At 40.4% G+C, this 27,498-nt stretch overlaps 2 protein-coding genes across 2 annotated transcripts; both read left to right on the forward strand.

The window, feature by feature from the left end:
- The first annotated feature begins 634 nt into the window (after positions 1–634).
- LOC120894085 (tetraspanin-9) lies at positions 635–20,416 on the forward strand. Its single transcript, XM_040296455.1, has 7 exons — positions 635–760; positions 1,596–1,735; positions 15,915–16,114; positions 16,240–16,338; positions 17,728–17,856; positions 19,236–19,598; positions 19,671–20,416. Exons 3-7 carry the CDS (start codon positions 16,049–16,051, stop codon positions 19,821–19,823), a joined length of 810 nt encoding a protein of 269 aa, XP_040152389.1. The 5' UTR covers positions 635–760; positions 1,596–1,735; positions 15,915–16,048; the 3' UTR covers positions 19,824–20,416.
- A 1,414-nt stretch (positions 20,417–21,830) lies between these two features.
- Positions 21,831–25,028, forward strand: LOC120894084 (aminopeptidase N-like). Its single transcript, XM_040296453.1, has 5 exons — positions 21,831–22,375; positions 22,455–23,103; positions 23,173–23,411; positions 23,504–24,658; positions 24,749–25,028. Exons 1-5 carry the CDS (start codon positions 21,885–21,887, stop codon positions 24,963–24,965), a joined length of 2,751 nt encoding a protein of 916 aa, XP_040152387.1. The 5' UTR covers positions 21,831–21,884; the 3' UTR covers positions 24,966–25,028.
- The last annotated feature ends 2,470 nt before the right edge of the window (positions 25,029–27,498 follow it).

Consider the following 27,498-nt stretch of genomic DNA (forward strand, 5'->3'; position numbering starts at 1 on the left):
TTTAAATAAACAGGATAATTTTTACATACACAACATACCAAAATATGGGTATTCCAGTCATACGAAAGATAATATAAGTTTGGTGATGGACACGACGGTTAATTTTTATTATTCGAATAAAGATTTCCCTACGTCCATAGTGATTCCCTATTGCAACCGTTTTCATTTTGTTCCCTCGCTTTCCTGATGCGTGAGCGTTTCATGTGGCCTTAGCTTAAGAATTGATTGGTCGCATACACACTACGAATGAACTACAAATGAGAAGAAAACTAGAGAAAAATTTATGCAATTTATGTTCAGGTTCTCCATTACCGCTTTTTCGAGGTAAAAAGATTAATTGGATTAATTGTTAAAAGATGAATTGGAGACGTGGCATAATCATATAAATTTAAAACAATGGAAAAAATGAACCAGACTTCTTTTAGAAACTTTTAGAAAGATAAAATTATATTTGTATTCAGAAGTCCGTATGACGAAGGACAAAAAAAATCTTATAATGCTAGTGCATTTATTTATAGAAAATGAACATAAATTTTGAAACATAATTTGTTTATTTTTTTATGTTTCGTCCCACATACCTCTTCAACGTCTGTGTGTCTGTCTGTCAACGTCTTCAAAATGAACACGGAGAATGAACACGTCGATTCCAACAAGCTAAGCGTTACTGAGCGAAGCCGCAGCTGCGTCCATAATATTTTTGTCTACAACCAGCCCTTGACAAGCGCGGTCGCGAGTACGGCGTGTTCGTTGTATATGCCTGGTAAGAGCCGTAACGGCTGTTCTGTTGTTTTTGTTGTTTACCGTGTCGCCCGAAACCTGTTTTTGTACGTTCGAAACCCTAACCGTCCTATGCAGTGCTCGTGAAACGTGTTAAGAATTGATCGTTTCCTCTTGTGCCTATAACCACATGGTCCAAGCGAAATTGTGTCTGCGGAACCTTTGCAAACCGTACCGTTCAAAGTATTATCTTCCACGGATCAGGGTACCGAGGAGATGCGGTTAGGTTAGCTGGGTGGAAGTGACAAGTGACGGCAGTGAACGGAGAATGGATGCGTTCCCTCCAATTTGATTCGTACGATCACCCTAGAGATTTGGATGGAAGAATAAAAGTAAATTCTGCATAGTGCTAGTGACAGTGGTGTGCTCTATTGCTACTAGTCTGTTGTTGTTTAGGAAATAGTTATCATGCAACAGTTGTAACGAGCATCCTAATGCATCATAACTAAAGAAAAGTGTTAATGTATGCAATATATTATCGTGCTGCAGTCCAATTGTGGCAACTTGTTCAAAATAACAAAAGTAACTTTGTTTAGCTACCAGCCTAAAAGATGCATGCTTGCTTCATAGAGCATGGTGACCCTATTTACTCCAGAAACATCAATGACCTCTACCCACCCGTAGTAGTAGTGCTTTTGGTATAATAAAAAATCTACAATTTAAATGATAATCAAACCATGTGTACGCATTTGCCCTGATGAAGGGAGTGGACGGAAGAAAGGTCAAATATGCTGGCATCAATATGTTCCCGTGATACAGATGTGCTTATGATGCGAGTGTGTCTTCTTTTTCATAACGTGTTTGTCGTTAAATTTCAGCTCACTAATCCAGAGCGATTCATTTCCGTGGAATGCAGAGAAAGTACGTTGTTTCAACCAGAGCCACAAGAACATTAGCTTCTACAGATAAGCTATTGTTCTCAGAGTGATACAAAAAACAGTAACAGTAGTGTGTTAAGGTATGTACAAAAAAAGTAAACTTAAGTGTTGCAAAACAACTAAGCTATGTTTAATGTTGAACTTGAGAATGGGTTTTAAAAAATTATGCCATGTTTGGAGGCAGCATGAATTTATATACTGAAATACGTCTACGGCAACACATTGCGCCACCACTGATGACATCATTTGTGATGACCTTTTCGTCGAAAATTAATTCCAGCACCAAACTCCTCATGAGACAAAACATATGAAAAAAACGTTTGAGTTAATTTAAGTGACTTCAAAATATCTTTCTTTTACTGTATCCCTTTTTAATGTAATATTACCTTTCAAATTCCTCCTATGTATAGTCGATCATTTGAACGTTTATTTCGCTGTACAGCTGCGTTATTACCAATTGTTCAAATAACTCCATCGTAAGGTCGTATGAGATGTCTTAGAATTTCAAACATCTGATTGTTTTTTGCTCGCAACTCATCGATTTTCGACGAATTTCGGTTTTAAAAACGTTTGTACCAGATGAATCTGAGAGAGTATTTCACCAGTTTCTCTATTAGAGTTTTGTCTGCCAGCATAATAACAAATGCAATTATTGTTTTAAAAGCTTCCTTTTTGATGAATGCCGGTGTTTTGAACATGCTATGGCCGGTCATTGTTCACTTGCACCGTGATAAAACCCAATCAAATTACACGACTCAACAACGTTCCCATCTGAGGTTCAACTATCGTATGAACCAAGTACCGCATCATTTTTCAAAACCTACAAAAATACAGCTAATATACAGCTCAAAATATAAAACAGTAGTAGCTGTCTGGTATGGTAACGTCCAGTAATCTGGATTCTGTTCCCTTAAAGTAAAATGATACTCAAAAATATATCTTTTTAAAGGTTGGCAGACAGTGAAGGTCTACGGTCGGTTAAACGTAGTCCGTTTTCAGACCTGTTGTCTGTTCATTGTGTGATACACTTTAAGGTTTCGAAACAGGTCACCAATACCTTTTCGTGGAATGGAAGATGTAGAGAGTGGATATTCTCATTAGGAACAGGTATTCTGTTTTTGGTTACTCTTTCTTACTTTTCATCTTACTTTTTTTAGGAAAAGTTGTGGATGTTTGTTTGGATGAAGGTACTGATAACTTTAAATGGAAGCTTCTACCCAATTTATTACACATTTGTATATAAATAATTGTATTGTAAAAACTTAACCACACTTTTTTAACCACCGGCCTCATTGAAACCATCTAGATCGGGAGGTGTACTTTTAATTGTGTAATAAACTTTCTTACCGAAAACACTGAGCAATCTCGTTTCGATCGGGTGCATGCTGCGTTGCAAACTGTGCACAAAGGACACAACCGGTTGCATTAAATTGCAGGTGGTCTGAGCTAAATGTTTGCACGCATATTATGCAACCTACCGCCAAGGATACGATCGACCTGTTTTCGTTGTTTTGTAATATATTTCTGGAGCACGCTGCAACCATCTGGTGATGTATGCACTCAATACTGCAAGTTATGTATCAGTTGACTTGTTGAACTAACATAAAACAAAACTTTAACTCTAACATAGGCTCGTTTAACCTTTTACGTACTCGACACGAATAGTTTTTCACAAGCAAATAGATCCGGTTTAGTATATAATACGTGTCCTAAAAGTGTCAGTTGCTGTGGTAAAGGGAAATATGATACGAAATTCCCCCCTTGGAGAAGACTTACAGCGAAATGACTATAATGTTTAACACTCGCTGTTTTGGCTTACATTAATGCACTACAAGCAGAGTTGGTAGTCAATGATTAATGAAAAGTTACTTTTTCAATGCAAAAATAAGGTAGTTGTTTAATAAATTTGATGGGATAAATTTATTAAAAATCAACACCAAAATTCCTCGTTGAACTTCACCTTGGGCGGCTTGTTGTCTTAAAATAGACAATGTGGATGTATTTTTATATCCAATACACTAACAATGTAATCGAAACGACATAGATGAAGTACCTTGTGGCCCTTTGTTAACTACGTTAATTATAAATGTTTCCCTATTTTACGTTGATTTACTGCAGACTGCTAGTCAAAATACTTACTTGCTCAATGTTTTAGCCTCCGAGCAATTCGCTTGGTGCAACTTTTAAGCGAGCCTGTATTAAAACATTCGCATAGCAGTGACTAAAGCTACTAGTTCCGTACAGTGCAGTGATGTCATATCGTTCGGGTAACGAACCTATGCACCAGTATTAGCCAATTGTAGACAAACTAATCATAGTAGGTTCGGACGGCGCATTTTTGCGGTAGCCTTGTTGAGCTTTGTTGTACATTACTGATTTCGACAGCACTCAACCGCATCGTGAAACATGTGCTTAAATGTCATGAGAAAACTAGCATAAAAGTATAACATTACGATATTTAATAATTATAATAATTCTGCCAACCACCGAATATTAGGTGCTAAAGGTTCATCCTAAACACTTAGAGCACAAAACTTGAGATTATAGAGTTCCATAATTTTTTTTCAATATCATCATCCTATGTAGACCTCTCGCATCCTCTCATATAGAAAGTTACTGGAGTTTATTTACTCAAATGCATTGTATCTACCATACGTAAACAGAATGACACACAAACTAAGAAATGTACTCCCCTCTTGGCGCTCATTAACGCCACGTGTTTTACCGGCCTATTGACTAAACTAGGCTACCGTAGGTAAATATATCAGAAAAACGCTCTGTTACTAGTGATCATCTGCAAAGAAAATAAAACAAAGATTATTTTTACAATATTTTTTGACAATATGTCAAAGAAATGTTTCAAACTAAATACGAACTAAGATAAATAATTGAAAGTACTTTAAACAATTAGCTAGATTAACTGGGTTAAGTGATCAAATATTTCATTAATTTACTCAAGTCTAAGATCAGTGAATCGAACGATTTTTCTTTCTTCACCTCTCATGTGAAACAATGAATGGTTTCCTCAATTTTCATTTCCAATTCTGAACGTGTTTCCTCTCCGTCAGTAAACCCATTCTTAAGTTTTTCGCTTGACCTCTCGCCGAAAACGTTTCCTGTACCAGTGGTTCTCGCTAGCTCTCAGACGATGGTGTTTATTTTTCCCTCTCCTAAAATGTGGCACCTTATTCGAGATTTCTGAAGCGGCAACTTGTGTGTGACATGGGCGATTTCAAGCCGGCCTTTGGGTATGTAATGGTTCCCAACAACGCCACCAAGGTAAAAAGCGACGCACACCATCACAACCTTTCACAAAGAGGCAAAGAGGGACATGGAAGAAAAAACTACACATTAAATGCAACCGACCGACCGGCCGCCTGCTTGTACCCCATGGAGCATAATTATGCTGACCGCATCGCAAGACGCCTGTAGAACGTGGAAGGAAATGACCACCGTTGCTTGACGAGGTGAGGGCTCTCGGTGCTGCGCGTGTGAGTAAAAAGCAAAGGGGCCAAAATACGGACGTTCGTATGCGTGCATGGTCGCGAGTGAAAGGAATGAAAGCTGTGCACCACAAGTAGAGGGAAAAACAATACACACCATGTGTGGTGTTGTTTGTGTGAAGATTTTGATTTTTATTTTTCCTCAAAGACAATCAACCCTGCACACAAAGGGAACCCTAGCGCCAGCAGAGTGGTGACCCTCGATTTAGGTAATTCCCATCGCAAGTACGAACATACTAAGTACGCATCGAATCTCCCGCACCTGGGGTTGCTCCTATTTTTATGCGGCCCGTTGTGTCATGGCGAGACTTGTACGATCATACAAAACACACACACACATACACACACCGAGCAACATCGAGCTGCCCAGTAGCTACCCTTGCTCATGTTGGTTCTTTCGTTACATCCTTCGTTACAATCGATCTTATGCTGACAACAATAGCCGACGTCAACAAGGGGTTCTTCAAAAGACAACAGAGCGAATAGCTCAAGTTGGCTAGTGAATTTATAGCATTTTCTGCTTCGCTGAAAAGTATGATGATCACGATACGCTGGGCAGGAAGTGGACGGAGAACGTTGTCGAGATGTACGAATAAGACACTGGTACGAGAACTAGCTTAAAAGCCGAAGCCTTAGTACGAAAAGTCCGATCACTGTTTATGATTGTAGAGAATTACACTGGTCACCAGACCCGCGACCCGGGAATCTGTGGACCACGCGAATCAGCTGCAAGCACTACAGTGAACGCATTTGCATAATGTGTGGAAAATGTAATGTACGACGGATCATTACTAAATTGTGATTGCTGGAATAATGCTGCGCTGAGCAGTTTTTGCCGGTTTGATGGTAGCATGCTTCTATCTTGATGAGCTGTATAATTTTCTGAACATTTTATAACGCAGAACGATGGGGTTACTGCACATGCATATTCATGATTTTCACTGGTTACTGGTCATTTCATTACCGAAGCGCTTTGTTTGATTTGTTAATGAAACAAAAACTAAAGAGGATTTATAACTTGATACATATTTTTTTCTTTAACGCACTTGATTTGTTTTCTTAAGCAAATGCACCAAGTTTGTATTAAACGATTGACAATACTGAAGCAAATCATGATAATCAATCGCCTATCACTTTTGCCATGATGTTTCTCTTCTACTTTACATCTGATTGTATCGAAATTTTCTACACAAAGATCTGCTCCGAGACGCGCGCACGTTTGTAACACGAGAATTAAAAATAGCACACCGTCGTCTTAGACCAACAACAACACCATAGGGAAATAGGGTTCCCAATGAAAATGGAAACCGTCGTACTCTCCTGTCGGTGATTTCTTCCTTTCAGCCAACGCCGTATCCGGTGGTAAACATAGTTGTGGTAAGCCTTGGCCTATGCTGTTGCGGTTAGTCCCAAAACGTGCCAAAGTTGAACGACCCAATCCCCTCGACGTGCTACAGGCACTGCAACAAGAGATTCAAATGCCCGAAATGCTTCCCCATTCAGTGGCTAAAATCGACTGCGATGACAAGAGTCTAACACTTTTTTGGGCTCAATTAAAGACAACTAAATGATAAAATTCAGCCAATAAGTAATGCCGCAACTATACAAGGCCGTTAGATTAACGAAAATCGAACGACCCATATTTAACGCATAGCACATTTTCATCCGGCTGGCGGAAGTTTTACTTCCGGTGTTGTGCATCCTTTCCGCGATGAAAACTTCCTGCTATTTACCTTGCTAAGTAATCCATCAGCCGAATGAATGGAATACATGTCCATATCCTGCTTTTACGAAAGTTGTTATTTTTGATAGTTTTATTTTATCTGTAAATACCATTGGACACGATTTTGTCCAAGGAGTTCTAGAATCCAAAAGCACAATTGAAGTAAATTTCGCTTCTGAAAATGTTTTTCTTCTTCTTCTGAAAATGTTAAGCATCGAATTATAAAATCACAAGCAATTATTATGTCAATACCCTGCTACATTTAATTGTGATTAATATTTGTCTTATAAAAGAGATGTTTCAATCAAGCACAGCAATGACAAACACTCTCAAACATGATATAACAATACTGATACAATATATTGAGCACGATAACGGTTTCAGTTAGCTTATGTACCGTATGATATTTTTTTTTATTCAGTAGAAACTGACCGAATAGGCCGATTGATTAAAAAAATTGTTAATTAAATTTACTGTATAACAATGGTGTTGGTAAGCTTTACCGTTTCTAGCGATAATCTGTGTGACAGCCTTTTCGGTCGTCCATATGATCATTCGATGTCATAGTTCCAATGTTACAGACCATCGTTACAAATGGTCATTTCTGAACGCATGACACAGATTTCCTGTCCCCGATCGCCATTGGACAGATCGTTGTCATCTGTACCGTCATCAAAGTTTGGGCTCGTTTACGGGTTCCTAATCAATAGTGCTTTTCCATTTTGATCTATCTTCCTTAGTAGGCGGTTTAAATTTTGCGGTCATCCGATGTCAATCAAGCATTTCCTGTGATGGAAGCTCAGCCATGTGTACGTTTCAAAGCTTCAATGTTGTGCTTTAAACACTCAGTTATGCAATCCAAACAACAATACGCACTGTTAATGGAATGCTGGGTCGATCAACAAACCAGTCCCCACTTTGCCAGTTTTGCCAAAACGGCGCCAAACTGGGATGATGTTACGCACAATAGTTTCACTTGTGCATTAGGTCGATTGTCTGTCATTGCGAGCATTATTGCGTAACCAGTGTGCAGAAGCTCGCCAACCTTGACGCTCCAACAGCAGCAGCATTGAGATGTATATACTTGCGGAGATAGTGCGATAAGAATCGCAAGGTATCATGTGTATGCATGCAGTTTGCGTGCACCGTGTGGGAATACTCTGGACAATCTAGTGGAACCTAGTTGCACACCGTCAACACAAATGAAGGTTTCCACAGAATCATCAGCGAAGTCTCAAAACTGAGGACGAGTTTCAATATGCTTGTCCGGTTTTGTCGATTTTCGCTCATGAACAACATCCCCACATCAATACTGGCGGCTAGAACTGGTCCTAAACACGTTTCATTGATGGTAGTAGAAGTGACATTTCAATCGACCTTGGAGACGGAGAGTTTATGTTTAGGCTTGGCTGGTACGGTACATTCCATTCTTCCACGCTTCCATAGCTGGCCAGTCCATAAATAAGGGTGTAGTTGTTTTTGTGAAGTGATGTACTAACGGTCTCACTGTAAAAAAACCCCGTAATGTGTATTCGAACTGATGCGAGCGAATGTAGTATGGAGCGAAACAATTGTGTCTTGTGTCTTTTTAAACCTGTAGCCATTTACAACGCCTATTTAAAAAAAGGCAACAAAAGCGTAAAAGAAAGTACCTTCTTTCTTAACCCTAATCCATTGAATCTGAATCAAACAATTTGCGATGCTTTTATATTGTCAAAAGCAAAACAAACGATACAAAAGATTACAGATTGCATCAATAAAACGTGTATGCTTATTCAAATAAGATAACGTGCATGCACACAGCAACTGCACGGGCTACGTTAAATGCATTGTGGATGCATTGTGCGACGTGTTGCGATCGCTTCAATCATTAGACTGCTACCATTCCATTTCGTCAACTTTCACCGATGTAGCTGGCCGTTATGGGTGTTTGCAGTTGGCAACGGGGTGTCCATCCGTTCCCAAAAGGGCATTTCTTATTAGGTCGTTTATCCATCGGGAATGAAAGTTTCGTTGATGTCGCCGTCTGTCTGGCCTTGATTGACGGTCGAGTTTCTTAAGTACGTTACAAGAGTACCGTTGGTTGTAAACGTCCATTTGTGGCTTCATTTCCATATCCTGACTTTTACCGCGATCTAAGCAAGAAAGAACGCATACAACATTTGCAAATCATACGCCAAATGTTGTATGTTTGTCACTAAAAATACAAAAGCATGTAGTGTAGCGTTTTGCCACTATTGTTTTGCACATTCATGTGTATTATTGAAATGTACATGGTACACGGTATGATTCCGTAAGATTATTACTACACTAATGCTGAATTAACGAAAGACGATGAATGCTATTGGCAAATCCACGGTCTACGCTCACCGGCGATGCAATCGAGCTTTAGTTTTAGATACATTCCACCGTTCCGTCTGAAGTACGTTCCGTAGCAGGTTTAGTTCCCTTTCCATTCGGCCGCTCTCTGCCACCACTTTTGATTTTCTATCATCTAACACCTTTATGGCTGTGTCTGGAACTGCAAGTTCAACGCAAACGCGAAAGAGAAAGTAAACCCTGGAGAGTGTGCAGTGCACTTTCCTAACAGGCAACATTGAAGCTGATCCCAGGCCTGTCACACGAAACGTTTCCTGTTTTATCGCACTACTTACATCTAGGAAGACTGTGAAACTGGCTACTACCAAGAGACACATTGAATTGTGGTTTTGTTGCTGTCCCATTCATCAGTATCCATGGCGGAAAGATATGGAAGTGATTTATAAGTTTCGGAGGCGGAAGAATATGTTTTTGTGTTTGCATGCTTCGCTGAACTTAAAAATACAGATTATTTAGCCTCGCAAGCTGGACATTTCAACTGCGTAGATAAAACACTTTTCCGCTGTGTTAGTTTTTTTTACGTCGAAGAATATTAAAAGTATTAAGTGCTAATTAGCTTTTTAGTGTAAGGAAGTTGAATCATTCATATATTATAGATAATAGTTACTTTTATACACAGAATGTTTTGTATTTGAGAACGCAAAATACAATGTCTCAAGCAATCTTTACATTCTAGAGTCTAGACCATCAGCAATGCTATTGTATTTCATAGCGCCGTTTTGCCGTGTCGGGCATACCCTCGGTTGGGCATACTTACAGTTTCGTAACAAGCGAACCTTTGCACAACTTTTGACGGTCGGCCAATCGACAGGCAGGCCTTTCACATAATATCGATGGGATAGTTTCAAGAACGTATGCAATAATGCATGCAGATTGGTTAATAGTTCCATTCTACTAGCAGACGTAGGTGTGCGTTGGATGTGCAATTAAGATGCTATTGTTTCTCTGCATGAAGTTTTCGCGCCTGCATCGCCGTATACAAGTTGCTTCTTTTCAAGCGTTCCAGCGCTGTAGCAAGTGTGCAAAGTTCAGCAGCCCAGGGGCGCTCACAGTGACCTATCCTTCACGCATGAGAGAATGTTGCTGGTGTGTGTATTTGTTGTTTTTTATATCGTGAGCTGATCCACGATCCATGAAAGGGAAAACTTAAAATGAAGAAAGATCCCCATCGACCACCTATCTACGATTTATCTACGAACTCATTTCTGTTGTTCAGTTGATGCATATTTCCTAAAGATATTTTCGAGTGCTGCATAGATTGTGCTTTTATGAATACTTAAGATTTCTCATAAAAAAAAAAACACCGAGAAAACATTCTACGCAACAGATACAAGGTAATCGCCTCATATGTTAGTAACTTTCAACACAAAACATGGCGTAATTTTTCCGTGTAATGTTGACAACAGATTTATTGCACACATAAACAAAAGTGCCGCTAGCGCATATTAAAACTTCCGACCATGCCTTGCATCGCTTTGATTGACTAAGACCAACCCTACGGTCAAAAGGTCGAACGTAAATAAAATGCTTTTATGAAAAGTTTGTTCACTTTCTTTTACTATGAACCGGCTTGAAAAAAATCCAACAAAACGGGTGGCCAACGTACACTTTACGGGTGGTGGAGTAAAAGTAATCTCACAACCTGAATCGTACACTCATTATGTTTCGACAATAAAAGGAAGGGAAAATTATCTTCTTTTTTTTGGCAAAATTTACCCCATCCTCTCTGCTGCATCCAAGCGTAAAGCAAAACAAAATGTCTTTGCAGGTGGTGAAAATTTCGAGCGCAATTAGACAACGATTCAAAGTTCACGGCTGGCAAGAGGCTTTATGGAAGAAAGAGCGGAAGTGGGGGATTGTTATTCCCACAAATTGTTAACCCCATCCGAGATCGATCATTTCATATCTGTTGATTGGAGAAATTCTGATCCATCAGTTATAAATGATCAAAGATAGCGGAAATGAATTAAAATTTTGACACAATTCTGAGACACTTTCGACATGACAATAAGTTCCAAAAAAAGCTGTGTGAACATTTCATTTTGAAACTTCATAATGCTATCAGATAAGTTGTACCAGTGATCTTCTAACGGTTTGGTGTTATAACATTGGTTCAAGTTCATGTCTCACGGTTAGTCTCTATGGACAGCAACCAAGTACTATCGAACGTACCTGCCTCCGATGCCAAAACAGCTTCGTTGACAATCCCTAACGGGTTCGTGGTCACGCGTAACAGTTGGATTCAATCGTGGCACACCTTATGCGTTACACGGCGTGATCGTGCTCAGGGTTAGCACTGAATGATCGTGATCGAACAACACGGGATCGTTTTGACGGGAAGTTCTTTTTTTATTAGCTTCCACTGTTCACTGTGTCATGTCCACTGTGCTGACTGACCGTATTACTCGCTGTCAAGTGGAGTGTAACGACAACAATTGCAACGTACCTGCCAACCCACCCACATCAACTGTGACGATTTTAAACGCCTATTCAGTAACCACTTCGTTCTGCAGGAATGCTTTTTTATCGAATTCTTTTTCCGTTCATTCCTTGACTGGACAGACAGTTATATGATGTGTCTTTTTTACATGCATCGTAGCTAAATTCGCAAATCCGTTGGTGTTTCTATGATGATCAACCGCTCATACGAAAGAATTTAACGCTTTGGAAATAATTTCAATTTACTCTCTATTCTATAGCAGCATACAGATTCATTTTACGTCAATTGTAAGGAATCAATATTCATACTTATGCTTTTTAAAGAGTCTCTATAACAATTGACACAATAAGCCAAGACAAAGGTTCTAGTTCCTTAACCACTTTTTAGGAATGAACAAAGCATATTTTAATCGAAGAAAATCACAGATTCGCTTACTAACCATTACAACGGGAACGCTCACCGAATGGTAATATCTGCCTATATCAGTTCCAGTGGATCGTTTACTATGGCTTCATGCATATTTATTACGGTTTGTCAATTAAATGTCTACCGACGCCCGGGAGCCCATGGATTTTGATCAATGATATTTCATCGACGTCTGGCATGATTGAGCGTTTCATTTCTTTGCAACAGTTGGCCTATGTAGCACCCGCACCAGTTTGTCACAGCATAAGCTCATCACGGTAGCAGGGGCTTGATGTATTGTACACGTGGTTACAGCATTGTTCAACAGTCTGAGCGGCGCTTTTAGAGGCCAACTTTCTTCCATCCACCTCCATACACCTTGCTTACATACGCCCTAGGAGACATCGCGGAAAGCTCTCACCTCTTTGATTTTTTTTTTTTTGTTATTGTAGCATAGACTCATTCATTTTCCGTTTTCCAAGTTCCAACGCGTACGAAGGTATTGATTTAAACAATTAGCATACCACCACCTATACGGGGGCTGCTTGCTTGTACTTCACTGCTCACGACTTTCACATTTCACCCCAAAGGAGTAGTAGGAAAAAAGATCACCAGCAGTTCGCCAGCACCAAGCGAGTGTCCGAGCCAATGGAGAGATCCTGGAGCCAATTGTAGTAATGTGAAGATGGGTCCACATGCGCACCACTCGTACCGAAATCGCTCAAAGGTCTTAAATTACGGCTCACGTTACCATTGTCGGTGCCTTTTGTTATGTCCAGCGTACTTTCTAAACTGTGCGAGACGCCTCAAACGCCTATCACTTCCTCCGGGCAACTCGGCATGTAGGCTGTTGTAATGCAGTTTCCCACTTGTCGTTCGGATTTCTCGTTCGCATCCGATATCTAGTGTCCTATCACTCCCTAAGTGTGCTTATCAACGCAGCAAGAAATTGGCCCTCCAGGCAGCATCATTACATGCCACTAGCGAGTACAGCGATCGACACCGGCAACCGATGAAAAGCATCACTTGCTGGGTAATCAATCTTTTGAAAGATCAATTTTAAGTGATCAAGTATCGGAGTGTATCAAAGAAGAAAGCACAGTGAAGGGATGCTACAATTGTGCATCTTTTGCGATTGCCGTTAATTGGCTATTGATGCTGCTGGTGTTGTATTTAGTGTTAGTTTCCTTCACTGTTCCGTACAGCACATTGTTTACAAACATGAAGACCAATTTACTGCATATTACAGACATATCCCAAAGCATATCCCCAAACAATTCGTACGGTTTGTTTGATCGGTACTGTCATGTAGGTCACTTCAGTAAACATGTTCTGCAATCGATGGCGCAGGAATGCAATCGGTATCATTTGATGACTGGTCAGAGGCGTAATAGTACATTACACACTAGACACTGGCTAGTAATTATAGCAAACAACACGCAAATGCATTGCTGTCAGGAAGAGCTTCGGCAGGAAGAGCTCATACCTTGCGAAGTAATGCTAGTAGGAGAGCTGTCGATTTCATTACTTCACCGTACGTACGAGGTGGTGATATGATCGCATGTGCATTATCACTCCTGCATGATATGCGGAAAGCGGTAGGGGAAGGAATTTAAACTATGTCACACCATGACCAATGTAGGCGCAAAACATTGAAAATGTGTTTTACTATGTTCCCGTACACATGCATGAAACTGTATTCTGAGTAAATATTTTATTGCGACCCAGAAAAGGATGCATTGCTCTTTGTCCAAGCATGTTAAGCTGAAGCATGAGGTTGGATGAGAACGAACTTTATATCCGCGCCAATTAGGTCATTGTCTGGAAAAGTGAAATTGAATTTATAATGCATGGTGTTGCGTTCACATTTTCGTTTTCAATGTTCACGATGCGCCCTACGTTGCATACTGCAATCAACGTATGCATCCGTCGGCAGCAAAATGCATGATATTTTTAGTTAAAGCCACCAAACTATGTACAAACAAATCCTACATCACAAATGCAATAACCGAACCAACTGTTATGGAATAAAATTACGTCAAATATAGAAACTTAGACTATCTTCCAACAGCAACGATGTTTGCTTTTTTCATCTACGCAGTATTATATCATTGCTTTAGCTATGGGGCAACTTTCTCCGATTTGTGTGCATAGGAGGCCGTTCACATTAAAGCCATGGAATTGACATTGGAGCACATGGATCGCTCCCGTCATGGTACGTGGTTAATCAGTCGATGATCGATCGGTCCACGGAACCTCTTTGCATCCGTTCAAACCGGCATATCCCCGGAAGCAGATAAACTAAAGTGTCGGAAGTGGCTATGCATGATACTATGCAGCTAATAAGAAAATTACGCCACGAACAAATCAACACGATCAAAAATTGTCACACGCCATCTGCTGAGTACAGTTTTCGTTCTCTAAACATTTTTTATTACATCTTTTATTCAAAATGTGTACATTCAACATGCACTACTTCCTGCTTTGGTGTGATTCATGCTTTTGTTGGTAATTTCTGCATAAACAGAAGTTACTATATTCCATTCAGGTTAAGAACAAAAACTGCTCCAGCTGCGCACAGGCAGTGCTTGCGCAAAGGGAATGGATCCGTTAGCATGGCCGTTGAAAGATGGTAATGGATTAAGCAACGCCACTTTTTCACTTAAATCGACCAAACACTTCGTGAAGTATCGTGCAGCGTGTTGCGTGCATGCAGTGTACGATCCAGTATGGTAAGCTGATCAAAGATCCGTCCAAGCTAAACTCACCAGAATGGCTGGAAATGACTTTACCAGTGGGGTGTAAAGGCGTATAAAGGGTATGGGGAAGGGAGAACGAAGGGTACAAGCTTCTCCTATAACAAATGTAACGAATCGATTTGTCTAACGCATGTCTACACATCAACTTTCTCTGTTTTTGTTCATCAAAGAAAGTAAATATAAAAATGGAGGAAAGGGTCAATAGGATCTGAGCTCGAGATTGAATCACATTAAATTTAAAAAAATATATTTTTATGGATTTTATGTACTTTTTACTTATATCCGTTTGCATTCTATGTTCATGCCATACAGAAGATTTCATATCGTTTCATTATATAAATCAATATAACAGCTTACGCAGTTAAAAACGACCAGCTCTAATAGCAATTTTGTGACTAACAAAACCCATTAAGGTGGAAGTTGCGTTACTGTCTCTGACCTCTTCATCATACGCGTGAACAGTTGAATCACACGGTGCTGCTATCTTTGACCTGTCATATCAGCTCTTCCGCTTGATTTGATTAAATTCCCCGAGACCAGCAGAGATGGTCTAAATTATGGAGATTCTTCTGGTGCATTTGTCGCTCGAGTCCAAGACGGACTCGAAACAAAATAAAGCATGCTCAAAACAAGGCAATCATTTAACATTTATCCAGCACCAATTAAGGCAAGTCCGCACATACTTGAAACAATGGTGAATGATCATATAAAGACTGATGTGATGCGTATGAAGTTTGTAATCAAGGAATAGGTAAATCCAAGTCAAGATGTTATCTGTGAATGGAACAGCAATTGAATCCAGTGCCTTAGTTAACCTGTGACCTCTTTAATTTAGACCATGCAAACACGATAACGGTTATCTTTATTCCGACCTCGAAGCGATTCAACATAATGAAAAGTGTTCACGATGTCACTTTCCAAAAGTTGTTTATCAATCTTAAAGGATTCAATATTATTTATTACAATGATGGTTAGCAACGTTTCCGCGTTCAACGACTGCGGCACATTGAGAGATCCTAATCGATATACCACTTTTTATCTTCATTGCAGGTCATCTGCTGGTGCCGAGACATTAACCCCGACAATTTACTACATCTGCAGAGTGTGACTGTGTGCAGTATCGCAAACTCACCGTGATCTTTGGCCGGCAATCATCAACATTCCCTTAACAGATCTCTTTCAACATGGGGTGCGACTGTGAATCATGCATAGCAAAAACGCTACTATCCGTATTCAATTTTTTATTCTTTGTAAGTACATGTAGCGCGATCGTTTAAATATGCACTGGAAACGACCACTAGCACTGATGAACGCATCAATTCGAGCTGATCAAGCTTACCAATATACTAATGATTTTTATCGAACGATATTTTAGGTCCTAGGAACAATTGTGCTCGGCGTGGGCGTATGGCTAGCCACAGATAAAACATCGTTTATAGCGTTACTGAAAATGGTCGAAAACGATCAGCTCGAGGTAAGTAAATCGTAGCACCTTTCACTACTCGTACTGCCAATTGCAATACCTGAACGGAATACAAAATTTGTCTGACACGACACGCCTGGCGTTCTATGGCGCTGCATCATCGGACACACACAGTTGTATTAATTCGTTAATTTAAATTCAGCATTTGCTCGATGCACGCACCGTTTCGAAACCATACTGGCGTATATTTACTTCTTTTTTTCATTCTATGCAAGCCCTTGCGGACACCATATAAGACTTCAAAGAAGACTATATTTTTTCGTTCAGTGATTAATTGCACTTCGATGCTAAAACGCATTGCATCACCGAGTGTAGCTGAGGGGTGCAATATAACTTCTAACGTTCGTCGAATCGAATTTGCATCCGGTGTGCGTTGGCGTTTTGAGCTAAAGTCATAGAAACGTAGGCACAACTAAGTAGGAATTGGCTGATAGTGGGAGCGGTAGTGAAACTAAATAACAATCATAAATTATTCTTGTTTATTAGTCGGTTCTAACAATATCGACTGCATTAAATTTTACAATTGAAATGCTAAAATAATTTAAAGTAAATAAGCTTACAATCGTAATTTTTTACATTTTTACTATCTACAATGCAACTTACTAAAGTTGTGACTACGGCAGTACAGCAGTTAATACGACGCAAGCGAGGTCATTGACATCGCCACATGGTGGACTTACACTATTTGCCGTCATGACATTCGGACACATAATTGCATGGTGAATTATAAATTCATTCGTAGCAATTGCATGTAGAAACTTTATGATGGCCAGGTTTTCTTTACGTCTAGACATGGCAACTTATCATCAATTTTAAATCATACTTCGACGGCACCTATCACCTGATTGAGAGACGAAGAGTTCATTACAGTACCTCAATGCAACACAGTAACAAAGGGAGTTTCTATAAGCAAGATAAATCTTTCCTATTGGTAATGGGAATTTCATTTTTGTTTGGTTGATAAAACTCACTAAAATCCAAGAAATATATCACAGTACAAAGTTTATTATATTCCGTCGACAATCGTTGATCATAACACTGGCACATCATATATAATCTGCTCATAGAAGAAAAAAATGATGCCCTTTTACATTCACGCATGCAAACGCATCTATCCATCATCTGCAGAGGGGTTTAACTTGTACAAACATCAGTCACACTCGGAGCTGTTGCAACACGGCTTACATGTGTACGATTAAGTGACACATTGTTTGTTAATTAAATAAACGAGACATTCGTCTTGCATATGCCCACACTGTTGCCTCGGGATCACTTTGAAGATCGCACGTGGGATGAGAAATCTGTGACTAACGTGCTTACAGAGGTGTTTATGGTTAGTAATACAAGTTATCTTATCACTTTCTTCCTTTTCGTTTACAGCATTTTACGCAACCGGCAGTTATAGAGCAGCTAGCTTATCTGCTGATTGTAATCGGATCGGTAATGTTCTTCCTCAGCTTCCTCGGATATTGTGGAGCGATACGCGAAAGCCAGTGCCTTCTAACAACGGTATGTAAATAGAGGAATACGGATTGTAGATAAGGAGATTTTAAACGACTACCAAAATGGTCACCCCGTCTAATAGGTTCATCCCTTTAAACGGTTTATGGTCCATCCTATAGGTTCATCCTTCTCCTGTAATATAGTGTGTACTTATCGTGTTCCAAACGACACATATCGTGTTTTACAACCAGCTATTTCACGCACTGTTCTGCGTTTAACCTTTGGACGGGACACGTTATTAGTTGGGTAAATGATCCGTTTATGTCGCGTTTTGTTACACTGGGTACACTATTTTACATTTCAAATATCACTTTTGTCGTGCTCAAGCAAAAATAAATCAGCTTTTAATGATAATTTTCCCGTAAGAAACCATTTAAAAAACTCATCAGATCTTATGTGAAATAGGGCCATTAAACATTTTTTTTCTTCTAGTTAAACGTTAACGTTTTAACGCTACTAATACCTAGCACGTGATTCCTCGTAACCGTGTTAATGATTAATGTTAATGAAGGGTTCAGTTTAATATACTCCAAGCATGGCCCATCATTTTTAGCATCATGCTCGACAATTGGGCATTGAATAGTTAGTTGATCTGATCGTTATGTTTTTTGGGCTCTACGACCCACTTATGTTAGGTAATAGGCGCTCTCGTGCAATGAGTGTCTGTTGGCATTCGTTTCATAGTCCGGTAGCGTCCAATGTGTTACGGTTTTGTAATGTTGAAAACGAAAGTAGTGGATGGCAGTAGTTAAAGTTTCTTTGCCGACGATTCGCTTTTTTTGTATTTGTTGTATATGCATCGTTGCGCACACATGGCTTTACGTCATGTGCAAATGATGGCCTCATAGATAGAAGATACGGCTGGTATAGCAGCATCCACTAACGATGATGAGTCAATTTTACATTTCTTAAGCCTTTCTTAAAGAGTGCGTGAAGTATAAAATGTGTGTATGTGTGTTTTTTTCTATACGTTTCACCAGTTTTGTTTTCCCTTGCACACCACACACACATAATTTAATTTGAATGTTATAATATACTCAATAATTTAAACGTAATCAGTTATGCAAAGGGTAAAACGTTCATTGCATAATTTAATATACTTTCACCTAATAGTAACAAGAGCAGAGTAATAATAATAGTTTGCTTCCTTCCTTCTTCCAATTTTTTGGAACAACCGCAGACCGCCAAGCTTGCCTTAAGCCACTAATGTGCTTTTTGTGACTGATTGGTCTACCCCATAGCTGGAGAGCACATGAGATTTGAACCCATGACGGGCATGTTGTTAAATCACACACTTTACGGCTGTGCCACGGGATCAACATGCGCAGATAAATAATAGTCATAGTGTTTTCTAAACAAATTCTTTTTTACCATCCATCCCACAGTACGGCCTATTTTTGCTGGTAATTCTAGTAGCAGAGGTGACGGCCTTTGGACTAGCAGCAGCGTACAAGGATCGCGCGCGAACAGAAACCAAAAACTACCTCCAGACCACGATCTCGAATTACTACACCAGCAACGATCTTAACCAAACCGATGCAGTGACGTTAATGTGGAACTATATGATGTCGGAACTGCATTGCTGCGGCGTTGACGACTACCGAGACTTTGCTCTGTCTGAGAAGTGGAACGAAAGCAAACGGGATAAGATTATACCGACGGCTTGCTGCGTACAAACGTCCCTATTCCAGCCGCAAGACAAAAACTGTCCCTTCTCGCCAACCGATTCGAACAGCTACTTTAAAAAGGTGTGTGTGTGCGTGTGTTTTTTTTTTTCGTTTTACAACAATGGCTAAAGTATTGTCCTTCGCCTCTTTCAGGGATGCTATAATGCGCTAATAGACTGGATCATGTACAACCGCAACCTGGTCATCATTGTTGCCATAGGAGTCGGATTAACGCAGCTGTTGGCGATTTTCCTGTCCTTCTGTTTGTGTAAATCGATTGAAAAGTATCGAGGAATGCGATTGTAGGTTTGTATCGTGAAGCGAAGCACGATGCTACAGTACAACATCATCATCACCATCACCATCATCGTCACATTCTTGCATCACGGACCAGGCAGTGCCTCACTGAATTATTTTCATAAACAACGGAAAAGTGCACTTTTGACGTGAAAGTTAACAAAAGAACGATTTTTTTTTTTGCGATTACTCCTTTGTTTACATACAGAAGGAATCTAGAAGGAATCTCTTGGAAACCTTTAACATTAACGCGAGTCTCAGAACAGCATAGATTCATTGAACGTGTTTGTTCATGTTCAAGGTGGGTTGTCAATTATTTTGCAACCATTACAGTAATTACAGCCCGTGTGGATCGGTACGAACAGAAAATTAATAAACGGTTTATCGATTTGTTTCGCCCAAGCCATTATTAGATGCAGATGCACATCTTTACGGCGAATTTCGACTAGAGCTATAATTTAATTCATATTTACTTTTTCTCTATTTCCATTCTTCCTCGTATCTAAAGCAATAATTTGTTTCTCAAATTCCTTCCTTTGTTAAGTTACGTGTTTTTAAGAAATGAAAAGTAAAATATAACGATGTATCATAAGAAAAACATAGCAGTTTTGTGTATTTATTTATTTTTGTATTTTGTTTTTTCTTTGCGATGCAGAAAAACGTAATCATTGTAATCTATAGTTTTATTTTTATTGTCCAAATACTGCTTTTCATATTCCATTTTTGTATCTGTTATTATAAAAAACCCGTCTATTATTGCAAAAACTGCATCTCCAGACATTCAAAAATGCTTTAATTTGAACGTACTGTCACAACTAGGCTGATGTTATCATCAATAGTTAATAATTCAAATGTGTTGATCTCTTTCACTCTTTTCCTAATCTTTTCTCTATGAAATCTTTGGAAATTAAAGATATCATACAATGATTACTAAACTAATGCTTGAACATGTTATATTAAACAAGTAATGTTATTGACAATAATAGACTAACATTTGTTCAAGTCTGGACCCCTAAACCCCTTCTTCTAAACGATGGCTTTGTACTGGCTTATGTTTACTCATAGCAGGATAGGTAGCAAGTCATGAGCCGGTGTGCCTTTCCTTTTATTCGGCTCATTGCAAACTGTGCCACTACGCTTACCATAAACGGTTTGTAAATAGTTGCAAATAAGTTAATAACCGCAATGAGGGTGACCTGGTGGTCTATTTGATGGGCGTGACAGTTGTAACAAGGCCAGACGATATCGATTTCCATCCGACATGTTCCTTCCATGACAAGAACAGATCTTCCAGCTTCATAGTACTTAAGGAAATTTGTATAATAAAACGGTATTATTTGTCCGCCCTAAACAAATTATTCAGTTTGCAAAGAGCTGACTCTCCATGATTTATGGCTTAACTGATAACAATACTGTGTTTGAACGGTCATATTTTTTAAGCTATAAATTGGACACATATACCTTGAAACCACTTAACAGCTACACTACATATAAATTAGCAAGCTTAGTTACAAATTTAGTGAGGAACCTTGTATCTTTTTGAATTTGCATTCTACAGTTTTATAATCGAAACCTTCACAATTAAAGGAAAGAAACTTATCGGCAGACAATTCATGATCACATACAAAAAAATAACCATTAATCCGATGAACCATATTTGCACAATCAAAATATTGATAACCAAACAATATAATTTACTACTCGATATCATGTACTATCAGGATCATCTAACGACAACTGTTCAAGTGTGTCAGATAATAGACCAGTCGTTTCCAATATATTGTCAAATGTTGAGCGGCTCACTCTTCTTAATCTAATCTATTTTATCACCACACTCTATCTGAAATAATGCAAACAAAACTACATGAAACAGCATTCTATTCTCCAATGAATGAACATGTAACGAATTGGCTCCATAATGAGCTTTCAACTTTAAGCCTTTGCCTGCTGACCAAGATAAGATACTGCAAAAACCTTTTCGTCATTAAGACATCCAACATTTCATATAAATAGCTGATACCGTTGACAAACCTCGAACCGATCGGTCGATTGTATACTGGGTTCTTAGTGATGAAGAAATTTCGTGCATTCACCTGTAGTGCACTACTGTTATCGGCCCTTCTGGCCGTAACACCAAGTGTTGTTCAAGCACGTGGCATAGTGTCCGGACGAGCGTTTGACTCCTACCGACTGCCGAATACCACGGTCCCAACGCACTACACTCTCCGCCTGGATACTGATATACACCGGGAAATCTTCGACTACACTGGAAATGTTCAAATTCGAATAAACGTACTGGAAGCGACTGATCAAATCGTGCTACACAGTTCGCGTAGTGAAATTACGCATGTACAGCTCAGGAATGGCGTAGGATTAAGCGTTCCAGTTAAAAATTTTGAGTTCGACGAAGACAAAGAGTTTCTTGTGGTTAATGTTGGAACGACGTTGCAGCCTAATACTGGCACCTACACACTTGAGATAGATTTCACCAACAGTATCGCTCGTAACGATCAGGCCGGTTTCTACCGATCGTCTTACGATGACGAAAACGGTGTTAGACGGTAAGATTGTGGAATGCCAATGGAAAAACAATGAACAGAAATAAGATTAATGTATCCCCATTGCACTTCCCCCCTGTAGTTATCTGGGACTTACGCAGTTCGAATCGGTCGATGCAAGAACATCCTTTCCGTGCTACGATGAGCCCGGAATAAAGACAACTTATGATATTCTTATCGTTTGTGGCATCGACTATCACGCCCGCTCAAACGCACCACTGCGCGGGATCCAATTGCTAGAGGGCGGCAAAAAGCTTTCCACATTTGCCACGACCCCTCGTATGCAAACGTATCTTGTTGCCTGGTTGGTGTCCGATTTTAAATACGAACGCGAGGTGTTAACTGACCCACAACTGGCCATCGCTTCATGGTCTAAGCCCAGTTCGGTACATCTGCTATCCTATTCCGTCGATGCTTCCAAGCGCTTTATGCGTGCCATGGAAGAGTACTTCGATCAGCTTTACAGCATGTCCAAGATTGACAATGTGGCGATCAAAGATGAGGACTACGCTGCCGGAGCAATGGAAAATTGGGGTCTCGTGACCTACAAAGAGTCTGCTATCTCGTACGGACCAGAAGATGGTGAGCAACGACAGGTTGGCGTCGTAACGATCGTTGGCCATGAGTTCACACATCAGTTCTTCGGCAACCTGCTGGCACCGAAATGGTGGAGCTACCTGTGGCTAAACGAAGGTTTTGCCAGGCTCTATCAGTACTACCTTGGAGCGATCGTACGTAATATCTACCAAAACCGAATGCGCTCAATTTTCGTTAACACTGCTTTCCATTTTCTAATGCAGAGTCACCCAGAACTGCAACTTCGAGAGCGCTTCGTAACCGGACCATTCCAGACCGCACTGAGGGCGGATAATTCGCTTACTGTTCGCCCCATGACGTACTACACGGAAACGCGCCCCAGTATCAGCCGTCTTTTTGATAGCATTGCATACGACAAGTCTGCGTGTGTGCTCCGTATGATGAACTACGCACTGGGCGAGCGCACTTTCCAAAAGGGGCTACGGTACTACCTTCAACAAAAGTAGGTTCTAACGATTTTTCTGGAGAAATCCACGCGATAACAATGTACATTTCAGATACTTATTCAGTGATATTACCCATTTGTAATTACAGCAAAGAGCGTGGTGTTGTCGAGGAATCCAACCTATTCGACAGTCTCGAACAGGCTGCGAAAGAAGACGCTGTCCTACCTATTTCTCTATCCATACACGAAATTTTTGGCTCCTGGTCACACCAGCCAGGCGTTCCACTGGTAAAAGTTCGCCGTGATGGCAATGAATATTTGTTTACACAGGAACGTTACATCGCGAACACTCCTCCGGAGGAAGCATTCGAAAACTCGTGGTGGATACCCATTTCCTTTTCCACTCCGTCCAACAATGCCTTTGAAAAATTACCTGCATTCTGGATGCCCCCGAATGTCTCAGAGGTAGCGTACACAATTGAAACCGTCCAGGATGAGGTGGTGTCGTTCAACCCTCACTCTACCGGTTACTATCGAGTAGAGTACGAAGAAAGTATGCTCCGAGAGTTGATCGAGCGAATTAACAAAGATCATACTGGCTTCGAGCCTGCGACACGTGCTCGCCTCATCGATGATACTCTGAACATTGCACAATCACGAGGTGGCAATTATGATGTGGTACTTCAACTGCTGAACTATCTGCAGCGCGAAACTGACTACGTGCCCTGGGCTGTGGCGTACGAAAATTTGCGCCACATGCAGAGAATGTTGCGAACGAACGAAGCCGTGTCTCAGTTACTTGAAAGATTTATAGAAAAGATAGCCTCTCCGCTGCTGGAAAGGTACGGTGGTGTAGACCACCGTACAGGGGAGTCTGCATCAGTCGAGGAACTACGAACCATCGCCATCGATCTGGCGTGTAGTGGTAGTCAATCGTGCAAACATGACGCACAAAGTGCAGTTCGTTCTCTGGCAAGCAAGAAGCACTACACGATGGAGGATAATGCATTGTTGTGCCATGGACTGCAGCATTCAAACGCCGAACAACGCAAAGCATTACAAGCACAGTTCTCCCAAGCGCTGAGCGATAAAAATCTTGACAATCCTTCGGCGAAACAATTCCTGCTTCAATCACTTAGCTGCTTGGGTGGGGATATGACGAAGGTGCAATCGTTTGCCAAATATTTATTCGCTCTTAGCGAATCTGATCGTACCAAAGCACTTCATCGCTTACTTGTAGAGTTGAATGTGCCGCTTGCAGAAATTGTACAATCGCTACAATCGGAACTATCGCAACGTCGCAGGTATGTATCACACCACGAGTCATTAAAAACGAGATCAAGAATAATTTAAAATAATACCGATTATTTTTTTCTTTGCATTCTTACCCACAGCAATTCTGTTTACTACAAACACGGACCCAAATTAATCTTTGAGATAGCTCGTTACGTCACAGACCCTGCGGATGTACAGCTACTGAGCTCTGTCGCTTCTTCTTATGACTCTTGGGTAGCTTCCGAAATCGAACAGCAAGTGAACGCTAATCTTAATTGGGTAGAACAGAACGTCGAACCATTGAAAAACGCCCTCACACGATATTTCGATGCCTAATATGTGGCTTAATATATATTAAGGGTTGAAAAACGAATAAAACGACAGTATGATAATCCGTCATGTATGTGTTTAAAGACCATTATCATTATATTTATCTTTCAAGTACTATAGTACACATCTCCACCGAGTGATCTATTGCAGTGGTCTGCAACATTTGTGGTCCGTGGCGTTAACTGATATACTCCGCGATATCTTTGATTTTTTTAAAGAAAAACTTAACAACACATATCGTTTCAGTTTTTCCCACAAACAAGATCACATTTTTAACAGGCATTTCTAGGATAATATTCATTATATTTTTGGCCGTGGCCAATGTATTTTCAAACACAAGTGGTCCGTGGTCGTAACATGGTTGGAGAGAACTGATCTATTGAATGGAAGCACGTAGCGTTATAGAAACTGACTGTCCAGTTGCATGGTACTGATAAGTTTCGGAAGCCTATATTGCGTAGCCATGATTGCATTGGTCGTTACGCCAAGTAGAAAAAATGTGTATCGCATGGTATCAGACAAACAATCCTTAGGACCTAATACTATCTCACTTTAGACAATCATCTTATCCTGCATAATTGCCAGCTACTCAATTGACGTAAAGTATTTCACGTATCAGTTACCGATAATACCTCGCCTTGTCATGTTTCTGAAAGCAGAAGATCTGCAATAAAAATGCTCCGAACACTTTGACCATTAATTGCAGTCTCAATGTTATATCACGTACGTATCTCATTCTTCTTCGTGTACGGTTAGTATTCGCTAACTTGATGCTTTTTAACTGGATGCTCGCTAACTGGAATGGATCCCAGTCAAGGTGCCTACATAGGCTACAGGTGGGTCTTAGTTCTGATTTTGGTAGCCATGATGGATCAAGTCTTCTATGGAGATTGGCAGATAGGGAGTTAGAGTTGTTAAGGACTAAAATATGGACGTTGGTCGTAAGCAAACAGGCAGGCAGCAAACCAAAGTGAGTTTTTTTTTTTGCTTTGATGATTTTTCTATGGACTCACTCCTAACTCTATCCAAAATTTTTACAATTTTACTCGATATTTGAGATCAATCGGTGGTCTGTTGAACAGTACCAAAGGATATATGCGCAGGCACTCTGATAAATTCCTCACTTTCAGCATAAAATCATATTTGGTTCGATTGGTAAACTGTTCCTTGCTTGCTGGCAGAAAGAATTCAATAATTGTTGCCTATGTATCAGATTTAGCGAAGAAATGTTCTTTTTTGGAATCTATAGCCTTCAAATTTTCGTTTTAATCCAAGAATTGGCTTCCACGTAAGTATTTTGGCTTCTTTCTTCGTGCTACGCCTGATTAAAACCACATACAATTTCTGCGAGATTTCGTTTAAACTTCAAGGCATACTAGATTTTGTTATGGAACAAACCGTCAAATTGTGTGTCGATGTATTGGTGAGGAAGAACACCATAAGCCCACCTGATATATACACTCACTTTGCAGCAAAAGAATGCGGCCCTCGTGCAGCGTTTGGTGCAACACTACAAGCAGCTAAGCCGACAGAAGTTTATGTGCCGCCAGGAGCTGCTCAGCGAGCCAGCGACGCAGATCACGGTGCTGTCCAGTCCACCCGTACCGGTAAAAGGACGATCCTCTCGATCTTCCAGAGCTGATACTCCACAAACGGTGCCTGATGAAGGTTTCAACACATCGCAGCAAGCGGAAGATGACCCAAGTGAACGGTGTAAAGAAGCCGCTCGACCCCTCGACGGTCAAGAAGGGCAGACGGTCGGGGATCGCTCCGCTGGATCCGTGTTATAGTCCGCTCCTGCTGACGTTTAACCGCTCGGTGCAGAGGAAGAATATCTCGGACACGCTCATATCGCCCGTCAATATTGTATTGTTGTATTGTTGTATGGTGCTGGATTATTTTAAGCTGCACGATTTAAACGACATCTTTGACGATTGCGCCAATGAGGCGGACACGCCCGTTTGTACCGTGAAGGAGGACCAGGTGGTTGCTTCCAGGAACGTCAATCAATAGCATGCTGTTTGGGGAGCTTGTAGCCTACTCGCCTGTGACGAATGTTGTGCCCAAGCAAATCCAGACGAGTGAAGATCATTTATTTTTGAAAACATCAAGAAGTTTATTTTCTACTTTTCTACTTCTTAGGGCGCGATTTATCTTCTGTAAAATACAAATACATATTTTTGTCTTTTTAAAATGAATGTCTCTTTAAGGCGAAAGGGTCTCTTTAAGCTGCCTGAGATAAGGTAAGTTTTCTTTTTCAATAGCAGTTCACACAAATATAGGTCAATTGATGCCGGATTATGCCAGCTATTGTTAGCCCGATTACGACTCCAGCAAAATTCGAATCACTAGTTCCGCTCCGAGTCGAAGTAGTATGAAGTCTCCCGGAGTTGTTTGGAGTCGTCCAGAGTCATTCGGAGTCATCCAGAGTCGCCCGAAATCAACCGGCGTCGGAATCGTCCGGAGTCCGTTGCAGTCATCCAGAGTCGAACGGAGACAACAGAAGCAGTCCGGTGCAATGTGCTTGTGATCAAGCATT

Source organism: Anopheles arabiensis, chromosome 2, assembly GCF_016920715.1.
Source record: "Anopheles arabiensis isolate DONGOLA chromosome 2, AaraD3, whole genome shotgun sequence".
Lineage (NCBI taxonomy): Eukaryota > Metazoa > Arthropoda > Insecta > Diptera > Culicidae > Anopheles > Anopheles arabiensis.